This window comes from Sinohyriopsis cumingii, chromosome 11 (genome assembly GCF_028554795.1).
Source record: "Sinohyriopsis cumingii isolate HCF-2022 chromosome 11, ASM2855479v2, whole genome shotgun sequence".
Taxonomy (NCBI): Eukaryota; Metazoa; Mollusca; class Bivalvia; order Unionida; family Unionidae; genus Sinohyriopsis; species Sinohyriopsis cumingii.
Window position 1 is genome coordinate 34,105,340 of NC_142971.1, and position 12,656 is coordinate 34,117,995.

Below are 12,656 nucleotides of genomic sequence, written 5' to 3' on the forward strand. Positions count from 1 at the left end.
GTGACCACCTAAGATGTCATGATCAGGGGAAGCATGATCAAAGGAGCTAATTTTTACTCAATAATTGGTTCTTCAATATTAATAATGGGAAAAGTTTCTAAATTTACAAGCTTTTGCTTTTATATACATGCATATAAATCTATGTTTAAAGTGTCTTATCTCTAGCTGTTAAATTACATATTGTATAAAACAAAGCATCAGCCCTTTTTTGAAAATAATTTTTATAAAGTTTTCCCAATTATTTTCAGATTGTTAGGGTTTATAACAAGAAATCGAGGTAGTTCAATAGGAACATTTGCATGTCATGTGTTTGAAAGCAATGTCCCAGCAGTGGAGGTAAGGTTTCCCCTCTATCTCTTTCTCTCTCTCTCTCTAAATATGCATCCTTTCTCTATCGGTGCAAAAAATAATTTTTGTGCTTTCTAGGAAGATTTTGCACAAATAAACATTGTTTTTGTCTTACCTGAATGAACTATACAAAGGTATCACTTTCCAGAGTTTCAATCACTTTCATCAACATAGTAAAAATTTTAACTTTAAGGTGTCAGAAGGTCATTTAGAGTGCTAGAGTGTAATGAGTGTACGTTAAGTAGAAGTCATTACATAAGTGGGGACCAGGGAGATCTGTCATCTGTAGATGACTCTTGTTATATATGTTACATATAGAATAAATACAGTCATACTAATATAAATATCACAGTAGTCACATGATACACATTTTACATTATATCACAGTTTGCAGGCAAGTTATTAGCTTACATTTTTGAATCCTTACCTTAATTATAAGTATTAAATTCTGACTCCAGAAATAATCATCTTGTATATATTCCATAATGAAAAGGGGATCTGGTAATAATTTATGGTATCTCCATCACACTTTAATTCATTTGTCGGGTTTTTCTTGATGGTATCAAAGGCTTATGAATTGTATTGATTCAGCTTACAGAGTTCAAAAGATTTTTCTTTCTAATTAAAGCAATCTTTTCTTTTTCTTCATATCAATAGTTGTCTTTTTAAGTCTTATTTCATATTGACTTTTTTTAATAATAATATCCTTGTTATTTTTCATGTTTCAGATATGTCAGGCAATAAGTACTGCTACCAAATTGGCATTTCAAGCACTAATGGTATGTATAGTTAATATCTATGTTGAGGATTACTTTGCTATAGACTAGACCGCCCTAAGAGGTTAGAGCATCCACCTTGGATGCAGTAATTCGTGGGTTCGAACCCTGCCTGAGTCATACCAAAGACTTTAAATTCAGTAAGATATACTAAGTTAAGGTCAGTAAAGTGGATAAACTGCATTCAGCTGCAAAATGATATGGATGTCCTATGGGTCAGAGGGCAGATAATGTCAACTTTGTCATCAAATGCACTCATGGGATAGTTTTTTTAACCATGTGACACTCAGATCTTGAGGAATTGTGATCTGTGTCTAGTGTCCTTTGTACTCAACCTCCTCATGAGCAGGACACGTTAATGGGTTGTAGTGAAGTTGCTTTCGTGTCAGTAATGCACCAATAATAGCATTTTTATCAAAATGAATTATAGGAAAATTCATTCAATAAATGATAGACAAATGAGTACAAAAAAGGATATCAATTTTCATTTTGGCAGTCTGAACTGCAAATGTTAAGAAATGGGAGACAACTGTCTTGACAGGACTTTATTTTTACAGGCTAATTTTCCAGTAGCCAACTGACAATTTGTATTTGATGCATGCCAGTTGAGCAGGTTCTGGATAACTTTGCCAGATGCTGATAAACAGTTTTATAGTTACTAAGCAGGTTAACAAAGTCATCAATCAAATTACTGTTTAGGACTTTTGTTTTGTATTATCCACGAAAGATGAGACATTGAAATCATGATGCTCTCTATCCGTATCTATCATATATACTTGCTTGTAAGTTTAGTTAATCTACAAACAACACAGACCTGATCTGCCATCACATAATGCACTGGCAGATCAGCCTCTATGTTGTTTGTTTTACTGGTTACTCCTAACAAACTGCGTAGACCCAGATCTGCCATCACATAATGCACTGGCAGATCAGCCTTTATGTTTGTTTTACTCGTTACTACTAACAAACTGCATAGATCAAGATCTGCAGGTACATTACACCATGACAGATCTGGTCTGTAGTTCTTGAAGTTGGACTTGAGTGTTTATGTTATTCATGAAGCTATTTTTTTTTCTTATGTTTTTTTGTCAGATTACCATGTTTTTTTTCCTTAGTATATGTAGATCACTGATACATCTATAGGAAACTTTATAGATGCCAAGTTGTATGTGCATTAAAAGCTCAGAGGTTATGGTTCCATTAGCAGCTACATCAACTTGCTGCTGAGATTAGCATAGTTTTCCACTAGCCATTTCTAAAAATATAAAATTCAATTTTTTTAAACTATTGCAACATAAGTAAAAGAAAATCGTGTTCATGGTAAATTAAAATTGAAAATTGAATAAAAGAATGAAGATCGGACATTTCTGAACCAGAATTATGAAAAGCAGACAAACATAACTGTTTCTGTATGATTCCATAACATTTCACAAGAAGCCCATTGTAAGCTGACAATGCATCACAGTTACATACATAAATGATTGGATAAAGGCTGGTGGCAGACAGATGGAGCTTCAGTAAATTATGAATGAGATTGAATACATAAACAAATTCATTTTTGTTTCGTTCCTTTTGAAATAATACATTGATTGTTTCATTACTTGGTGAATTACAGGAGAAAAAGGCAGCTGAGAAGATAAGAACAGTGAAAGAGAGGGAAAAGGTAAGATTTAGATTGTCAGCAAATACAAATTAATAGTGTATAGTACAGCTGCTGTATGCTGTGATTGCTTTTTGCACATAGTGATTTATCTTTGTAGACTGACTTCATGCATGAACACAGCATGGATTTTGCATTCACATTTTAAGATGTTTTTTGCCCTGGTAGATTTAGTTTTTTTAAAAAGATAATTCAATAATATTTTTGGTTTTCCAAAAGTAGAAAGTTTTTATCCTTCTGCCAGAATTTCTTTAGTTTTTAAAATAATTTCTCTTGAATAAGCAAATAATGTTGTGACCAGAATTTGTAGGATTTACAGGTGTTGGCAATGTTATCACTCGTTAGGAAAAGAAAGACTCCTGTTTCAAAAGCAGTCTATTCTCTACATTTAGTCATTTACGAAATACAGAAATATAAAACCAGTCTGGTAAGTAGTTTGCAGAAACCAATAAATGATCTTTTATAGAAATATGTCATGGATCATTACTTTTGTCTTTAGGGCTAAATTATATACATATTTGACATAATTACTAATTATCCTATGGAGGACAAAAAACCTTTGTTATTACTGCTAGAAAAATTAGTGTGTAGTTTAGAATTTCAGAATCACTTTCATTTAAAGCAGAGTTATTAAGATATTCGATAAATTTTCAAGGAAATAAACATTCATCATAACATTTTTACATTTGGGAAGGGATTCAGTTTTTGGAGAGATTTTTGTATTTGTCTGCATTATGTCAATATTTAGAAATTATTGCTATTCTTTCAAAATTTTACTCTCCTCCATGCAGCCAACTTAATTGTGTTCAGTTAGACAACATCAAGCACAAAATTATACATAACTCGGAAAGATATCCCAACCAGTAAAAAGAGGATGCAAATTTATTCCATGTTTATGCTATGTTTGTGACAGCCCAATGTAAAAGGTCTCATGTGGACAAAATATTCAGTTAGCAATTTTTTTCTTTTCTTTTTGTTGAACCTTATGTGTAAATGAAGCATAACTCAGCTCAGGTGCAGTTTGCTTGCACCAAATTCCAAAACATGCATGTTAAAGCTAGAGTTAGTGACCAGTAATAACTTACTACATTACCTCCGGGGCCCCGAGTGGCAGAGTGGTCTAAAGCACTCACCGTTCTAGATCACTGCCATCTCACCTCTGTCTGCGTGGGTTCGAGTCCAAGGATCGGCTAGCGTGGGTACATGGGAAAGCCTGTCAGTAGCTTCTCGTGTGTCGGTGGTTCTTCCCTGGGTTTTCCAGGGTTCTTTTTCCACCAGTTATACTGGGTGCCATGTATAGCCTATCTTGTGCTGAAAAATGGCGTTAAACCCTAGAACAACTACATTACCTCCCTTAACTTAAGACATGATTTGGTGTTGTGACATCATTCTATAATAACGTGAACGTCCATGATTGCTATAAAAGTGTATTGAAAGAATTATCATTTCATGTAGAAAAATAGTTTTTGTAGTCATTACTTGGGGTCTCAAAACAAAAAACAGCTGTGAAATGTTATCTTTCTTGAAAATTTCCAGAAGGAAAAAGGGGCAGAAAATGCTAATTGAGTGATTTCAAACTGTGTCCAACTGGGAAGTATCATTGCTGTTGTAAATTTTATTACATGCGTTTTAAAGCAAATAAATCTATTAGAAAGGGTTTAGACCGATTCTGCAACATAACAGTGTCATCCTTATTTTGGGGTGATTTGTGGGGAAATGGATGTTTTGTTTGTGTTTTTGCCACTTTTAATGACACTTCAGACGCAATATTGGCTATATCATACCAAAGAAACTGCTCTGGTGGCCTAGTGGTTATAGCGTCCGCCTCGGATGTGGGAGGTCGTGGGTTCAATCCCCGGCCAAGTCATACCAAAGACTTACAAAAACGGTACTAACAGCTGCTTCGCTTGGTGCTCAGCATTAAAAGGTTAGTGTTAGGACTGGTCGGCCCGGTGTCAGGATAATGTGACTGGGTGGGACATCATGCTACATGTCTGCGGCATGATGCCCCAGCGCTAGACATCACTATAAACTGCCACATTGCAGACATCGTAGCGATACGACTGAAAAATTGTTAAAGCTACGTTAAAAATCCAAATCACATCATATCACATACCAAAGAAATGGGAGCTAATCACCTTTCCCAAGGACATGTAGAGGCAAGTGCCCCGGGCTGGCGTGGGCAAGTATATTGATCATGTCACCCTTGGATTACGAGTCCAATATTCTACCAGCTGAGCTACCACAGAGAGGTAGGGTACAGAAATTAAAGTTGAAAGACCGTTTATTTTCTTAATTTCTGATATTTGCTTTACCAGTTATCTAAAAAGAAATAAATGCAGGAAATGTTAAGGTAAACACAGGCATTACCTTCAGATATGAGCAGTTAGAATTAACATTTAAAGTGGGAGTGGGTGGAGGCCCTTATTTTCTATCTCAGACAATTATCTTGTTTTCTCAGAGAGTTTTATCATAAATTTTGACCAGAATTGGCTGTTGTTTATACTATTTGTATCTATGTGATAGAAAATATATTTATGTTTTTAACAAGCAATGATTATGGTAATTCAGTGAAATGCACTGTATTTTCATTAGTTTTCCAGCAATTTCATCATTTCAGTTTAAGTTTTTTCTACCATTGGTAATTAAATTTAATTTAGATGTATTAATAGTCATTTCCGATCATGAATTTCCACTTAATCACTGTTCATTCCATAGCTTTTCACAAGCCACTTATGGTATAATCTCCATTTAAGCAAGTTATATGTTCCCTGTTATGTCACTTTCACACATATAGCAGGGGAAGTAATGCTCACTTAATAAACTGAGCAATGTAATTTTGTTTGGACAGCAATTTTGGAGTATCCAAGTTAAAAGGATTGATAAATCACTTTAAAAAGAAATGTCCATATTTACCCTTGAAGGGGTATGTAAAAATAAAGAAAAGAACAGCAAGAGTTTTGACATTTTGAAGAATTGTGCAGGTTTTATGAATGCTAAAACAGACCAAACATGTAGTACTCATGCCACCAGATCAAAATTAGTAATTTTATTATGATGTACATCTGGCAACAAAAGCATAGACACAGGTATACCATCACATGATATGCTGGCCAGTTTGGATTTATAGTGTTTGTGCACATTCTGATGTTATGCCAACATTGTAGACCTTGATTCACTGACAATATTGTGGTGGCAGATCTGATTATGTGCTTTTCATAGGTGCATTTTATACACAGTTAAGTACAGTGATTTTGACCCAGTACACAACATATATTCATTAGCTCTTCCTCTCCAGAAATAATCAAATGAGTCTCAGTTGCTTTGGATTCTCTTTTTATCATTAATAAGATGTTTGCCAGATTTTATTTACTGCCTGTTAGAAGAGTGTTGTTTGATTTAATTTGTGTCTTATATTGTCATATAAAATACAGCATGCAATTTTTGATCTCATTTAGATTAGTTGTGTGCCTCTAAGTTTGTATGCTAATTACATGCCTAGTTTGCTTCCCAATTGATTTATTTGCTCCTGGAGTTTGCTTCTTTTATGGATTGTGTCCCCATTTCAGAACAATGCAGATGAATCCGAGGTATTTTACAACTGCATGTAATTATATCTATACCTTTACAGTCAAATGCTGATTATCTAATTGCACCATTTATTTGTCAAGCTGACCTTGACACAAGCATGACATTATGATTACTTTGGCATTCATTTGTGTTTATCCATATGTCTGTCCATTAACATCCTTGATTAGAATAATTATTAGTTTATTTATTAAACTTATTGTTAATGTTTTAAATTTTAAGCTAAATAAATGATTTGTTCAACCAAAAAGGGAGTCCTTTGATAATTAGGTATAATCTTCATAACTGACAATAAGTTGAAAATTATTACATTAAATCCTTGTGTCCTTATTCCAGTTCAGTTTGCATGAACATGTAATCTGCTTGAAAGCTGTATTCTCAAAAACACTGGAAAAAAATTATGATATAAAGAAAAGAAACAGGCATAATGTTGCTTGGTACAAATTACTTTTTTTGGTTGTTGTGGAGACATAAAGTTGAATTTTAAAGGTACCATATATACTTGCATGTAAGCCAAATGATTTAGGAAAAAATAAAGGCCTGGAAGAAGGGGGGGGGGGGGGTCAGCTTATCCGAGGGCCAAGGTATAAATTTGAAATTTTTTATGTTTTTTTTTTGTTGTTGACTACCATAATGGCTGTAAATCTTGGGACACGGAAAAATAATTTGTCCATGTCCTAAGACATAATTGCATGTGAAAAAACAAATACATCCTCAATGTCCCAACACTTACTAAACTGTTATAAACTACTAAGACTGCTTTGTTATTATTTTGCATGTGCATATTTTGTGATTTTTCCAACACAAAATTAAATAAAGGTAAATAAAGATTTCATAATTCATGGGCTGGTTTGAGTTTATCCAGGAGACCAGGCTGTACTATAATGTACAGTACTTAAACAGTGCAGATCATGCCTCACATCACTTTAATCCTTGTTTATTCTCAAGCATATTAGATGCAGATTTTGCTTTATTCATTTTTTTATACCAAATCACATTCTTTCAGATTACACTTCATCTAGTTGGTAATAGCTGTTTCATTTACGCTGATCCACGTGTTTACAAGTTACTCTTTTTCAGTGATATAAGCAATGCTACAAATTGAGGTAATCTTTATGAAAAGGTACACACGTTCAGTTGTGCAAGGCACATAACCTGCCTAACTGTTACTGTTCATGAAAGAATGGTAATAATAAAGGCTAAAATTCTGAATAAGGATCAACTAAGATCATCATCAATTTATTTTACTTTTGTGTTCTGGCTGAACAAAATCATAATTTTCCACAATGGAAAGCTGGATGTTTTGACATCTCCTATGTTTATAATTGGTGGATTTATCTTTTGTTTTCCTACAGCAGTACCAGCCAGTTGATCATTAAGACAATGAAACTGGCTCGGGTTGAAAGGGAATTTTTTTGACTGGCAACTATACCAGAACTTTGATGTGTAATTGTCTTTCACTCAGTAGTATTAGCACGATTACAATAGTTTTGTAAAACCAGGTGTAAGGTCACATCCAGGGGATGTACTTAATTTAGCCCAATGTACTTCATTCATCATTTGTTCAAACCTACAATGTACATGCGAGGTGCCATTATGTAAATTTGCTCACTAGCCTAATTGCAATCATTGAATCAAACCCTTATTTTTGTTCACTGTTGTCATACTGGGATTGAGTTTGGTCTTTACAATTCCAAGGCAAAATAAAAACATAATTACTGGTGCACTGATATAAAAAGTCTAATGCAGTATCACATAAACAAACAATAATTGAGTCGGAAGGGAGAGGTAGTGTTACAGCAACCCGCAAATGCTCAATTCTTGTAATCTTCCAATCAAGTTATACAAAAATCTGAATTAGGCAAATACAATAAGAAAACAGAAAATTAAGCAAATTTCTTGACCTTTTAAATAAATCTATACCATTTCTATATAATAATCGTAAATGCCAACCCTGAGAGAGTTATATGAGTAATTTTTGTTAATGTAAGTTTGCCTAAATAAATGCATTTAAAACTTACAGCTTGCATCTTGTGATATTCTCTCAGACTTTTGGGTTGGCTTATATGCAGGTCATTCACTTTTTAGTGTTTATACCTATATGGGGGAGCTTATACGCAAACGGGTTTACACACAAGTATGTATATGGTAAGAGTCTTCCAGTCATATCACAAACTGTCAGATGATTTTGATTATCACTGTGTTCAGGATGAGAAATGTATTTTTAACCCCAATTAGTATAAAGTGTCCATTTTTACAGTTGTGTGATGATACTGTGTAATCATCATTGGAGATAGGAGGTTTCACATTTTAGACACTGGTTTGTATTTTCAGTATTTTTCTGACTAACCTAATACAGGATAGGTCTTGGCAGGGTTCTGTCTCATTTGGGCTAAAACAGATTCACTAAGTGGAAATGCATAAGGTTGGAATTATTCAGGTGGGATAATCTGTATTTGACTGTTTCACTTTATAATGGAACCATATACTGCTATGTTGACAATAGACTGGTTCCCTTATTTTGCTCTATTTGCAAAGACAGGTAAGGTGTCATGCTATTTTTGGTAAGGAATACCACTCTTTGCACGATAGAGGAAGAATGTTAATTGTTGAATATTTTCCGTAGACTGACAGTTTAAAAAAAAAAAATGGATGTTGAGCAGTTATTTCAGTCTACAAGCCAGCCAAAAATATGACATTGCTACTGGCATTGGTTTCCCACCCATCAGTCCTTCAACAAAATGCCCATATCTGACTTATTTGCATGCAAAATATGATAGGGACATAGGTCTGAACTCCATGTGCCTTCTCTTAATTTTGTAGGAATATTTTACTCCCATATTTAGTGTTCTAATTCATACCATCATCACTGATTCAGTCATATTTTATATTTACTAACTGATATTCATTTATTTCTGAGGAGTTTTATGTCTTTGTGATAATGTAGTTTGATATGGTGGTTTTCTTACTGTTTGCTATGTTCATTGGAGAACAACTGCAAGGTACCAGTCTATGATGACATGGCTCAATTTGTTCAAGACTAGTTTCCATTCTCCATTCTCTCAAGCAAGACAACCAGTTCTGTTATTTGTACCCATTTTATCCAAGGTGCATCAGATTTATATCAAGCAAAATCATTCAAAGCTAAGAATATAGAGAGAAACATCATTTTGTAAGAGGGGGTTGATTACACTGTTTTGTACTGTCATAAAATGTAAAGATAGCAGATGAAATGTGTTGTTAGCCTTGGTTACAAAGTTAACTGATATTGGTCAGTTACATATTATTGTGTAGGCTGGGGGAACCAGTCTATGTTTATATTGCTTTGTACTTAAGCTTTAAATGCCACACTAAGGCCCAATTACCTACTTAACCCGTGTATAGACACAGATCTGCCACTATATGACACACCAGAAAATCAAATTAAGTAGTTTTTTATTAGTTGTATTTTTCAACAAACAGCTTTGATTCTGACCTACAAGTGCAGGGTCTGTGGTTTTCTTAGTAGGATTCTTGCTGTAGAGAGTTAAATTGAGCATCTGTATTTTTTGCCATTACTACATGTAATTGAAATCAAATGCAGATTGATTAGCCATTTTTAGCTCAATTTGTGATATTCCAAAAGAGCTTATGGGATAGCATGTTGTCCATTACTAAATGCACGTTAGAACAAATTTATTATTGCAACGTTTCCTAAACTATTAGGAGGATTGCCATGAAACTTTGTACACATGTCCATGCCAACGTCTGTTGAATTCTATATAATAATGGTGCCACTGGACATCCAGTATGGCTACCACAGTGACCATTTTTGAAATTTTGGTATCTTTGTTCCTTCTGAATGGATGGTCATATTGGCATGACAGTTTTCATGAAAAGACTTATGTTTTCTAGTTGAAAATGATTCCAATCTAACATTTTGTATGGCCAGTTGTCTTTTTATCACTACTCCTCCTAAACTGAAAATCATATCGACAATAGGTTTTTCACTGAAAGGCTATGTGTAACGTCTAGATAGTCCTGAACGAAAATGGTGCTGATCTGACAATATGTCAAGCATCTTGAAAGTATTATAATCACTGTTCCTTCTGGATGGATGGACATATCAAATATGGGTTTTCAGTAAAAGATCTGAGGTGATGTACAGGTTAGTCCTGAATGAAAATGGTGCTGATCTGGTTCTCAATAATGCCACCCTGGCAGTCATTTTGAAAGTCTTGTTACTCCTCTAGAAGGAGATTCATATCAACATGGGATTTGCACCAGAAGACTTCTTGCCATGTCATGTTGGTCCTTATTTTAAATATGCCATTCTGATATCCAGTATGGACACCATGGTGACCATCTTCAAAATTTTGTTATTGTTTCTTCTGCTGAACAGAAAGTCATGTTTACGGTATATATTGGGACATGATAAAATAATGAATTATGTTCCAGTCCCAGAACATATGGTGAATTTTTTTTCTCACCTAGGTCATATGTTCCAAGGAAACAAATTAAATTGTGGTCAAATTGTTTTTCTTTAAATGTTTTGAAAAGAGTATGAACAGGGGAAATAATTCTTTCAGTAAAATTTATCTGATGCTAGTTTTAATCACGATACTGAACAAGGAAACAAAACAAAAATCCAGGATAATGTGACTGGATGGGACATGATGCTACATGTATACAGCATGATGCCCCCCAGTGCTAGACATCACTATAAACTGTCTCACAACTGACATCGTAGCGAAATGACTGAAAACTTGTTAAGGTTACATTAAAAATGCAAAAAAAACACACACACACATCCAAACAGGATGAGTAATATAAGATTTGACTTGTGAAAGCATCTCAGTTTTATCATGAAAAAACAAATAAAAGCTTAAAAGTATTACTTTTCATCATACATTGGCAGCATTTTTATGACTAATGAATTGAATATAGGTGCAGACTGTAAGTTACGCTCACTGTTCTAATGAAACTCCCAATTTGTTTGCTTTTGTGACTCAGCCTTCTTTTGCATTAAAATGGTAGATGGTTGCTTGACTAACATTCACTAACATGTATTGTGGCATTTGCATCGGGAAGCTGGGAAGTTTAATAATATTTTATTACACATTAACCTTTAACCTCCTCACCATTTTGTATCTCACATATGCAAGGTAAATATAATGGTTGTAATACATACTTGCTTACAAGTCGGGTCCAATTGCTATCTGCACAGACCCGGATCTCTTGTTACATAATGTACCGGCAGATTAGGTCTATGCCATTTCTTAGGAGTAATCAGTAACAAAAAACAACATAGACCACAATCTGCCAGCACATTATGTGATGACAGGATCTATGTTGTTTGTAGTTTTATCTGATTTATGAGTGAGTATATATGGTAATTCAGATTTTACAGTAATTATTAATACAATATAATTAGAAGTCACTGATTTTGACAAATCTAGTATCTGAATATATTCACTAAAAATTTGTGAAGTAATATTTGGTTAACGATATACTCACTGTTATATTTGTCAGTGGCATAAATATATCAAATTCAGTTTGATTTTTCAGTGAACATACTTTTTGTTAATCCCATCTTGGTCAAAGCTCAAAACTGATTACAGTGTGACCCCGCTATAGCGACCTCTGTTATAACGCAAATTCGGATATACTGCGGTCATGGTGTATTTCCTGAAATTTCATGTACATGTATTTTTCTTGTAAACAAAATAAATTCTTTCTTCAGAGTACGAAAAAAACTGTAAAAACCTTAGCATTTTGGGGAAGAGATCGCGTATGAATAATACAAGACGATCATGGCATGGCTCCTGAAATTTTGTATGTATTTTTTCTTATGCACGAAAAAGTAGTTTTTTCTTCTTAAAAGTATGGAAAAAAAACTCATAAAAAGTTTATTCTGGGATCACGTAGATCTTCGCCAATGTCGCAAATTTGGATTGTGTTTCCTTATTGGCGGCAAAACATACCATGTGGCAATTTTTTTTATTGGCGACATTGTTGGCTGTTTAAACTTTTATATATAACCATTGGTTTGGAGTGCAGAAATTCAGAGGCCCCATGAAAGGAAGCTGCAAACTGGATATAAAATGCACTGAATTTTACTTACCATCCACATACAAATGTCAGTCTTCGTAAATATATTAATTACTAGCGAGTGGCCGAAAATCCGATGAAAGATAGATTACGAGACAATGCCTCATTCGGTTGATCTCCGTTACCAGAAATGTCAACAACAAAAAGGCAGATATTTCACAACATACAGTACTCATGCTAGATGACATGATGAG

At 34.1% G+C, this 12,656-nt stretch overlaps 1 protein-coding gene across 5 annotated transcripts in view; it reads left to right on the forward strand.

Annotated features, from left to right (window-relative positions):
• LOC149787888 (DCC-interacting protein 13-alpha-like) overlaps positions 1 to 12,656 on the forward strand; it is a 147,867-nt gene that overhangs the window by 117,924 nt on the left and 17,287 nt on the right. For 3 of the 5 annotated variants that reach the window (XM_089974133.1, XM_089974134.1, XM_089974136.1), the window contains 4 exons: positions 249 to 336; positions 1,077 to 1,127; positions 2,740 to 2,787; positions 6,354 to 6,374. In XM_089974133.1, the coding sequence (XP_089830259.1) occupies positions 249 to 336; positions 1,077 to 1,127; positions 2,740 to 2,787; positions 6,354 to 6,374 (208 nt within the window). The remainder of the gene's footprint in view (positions 1 to 248; positions 337 to 1,076; positions 1,128 to 2,739; positions 2,788 to 6,353; positions 6,375 to 12,656) is intronic. The other 2 variants (XM_089974135.1, XM_089974137.1) reach the window with 1 other exon arrangement.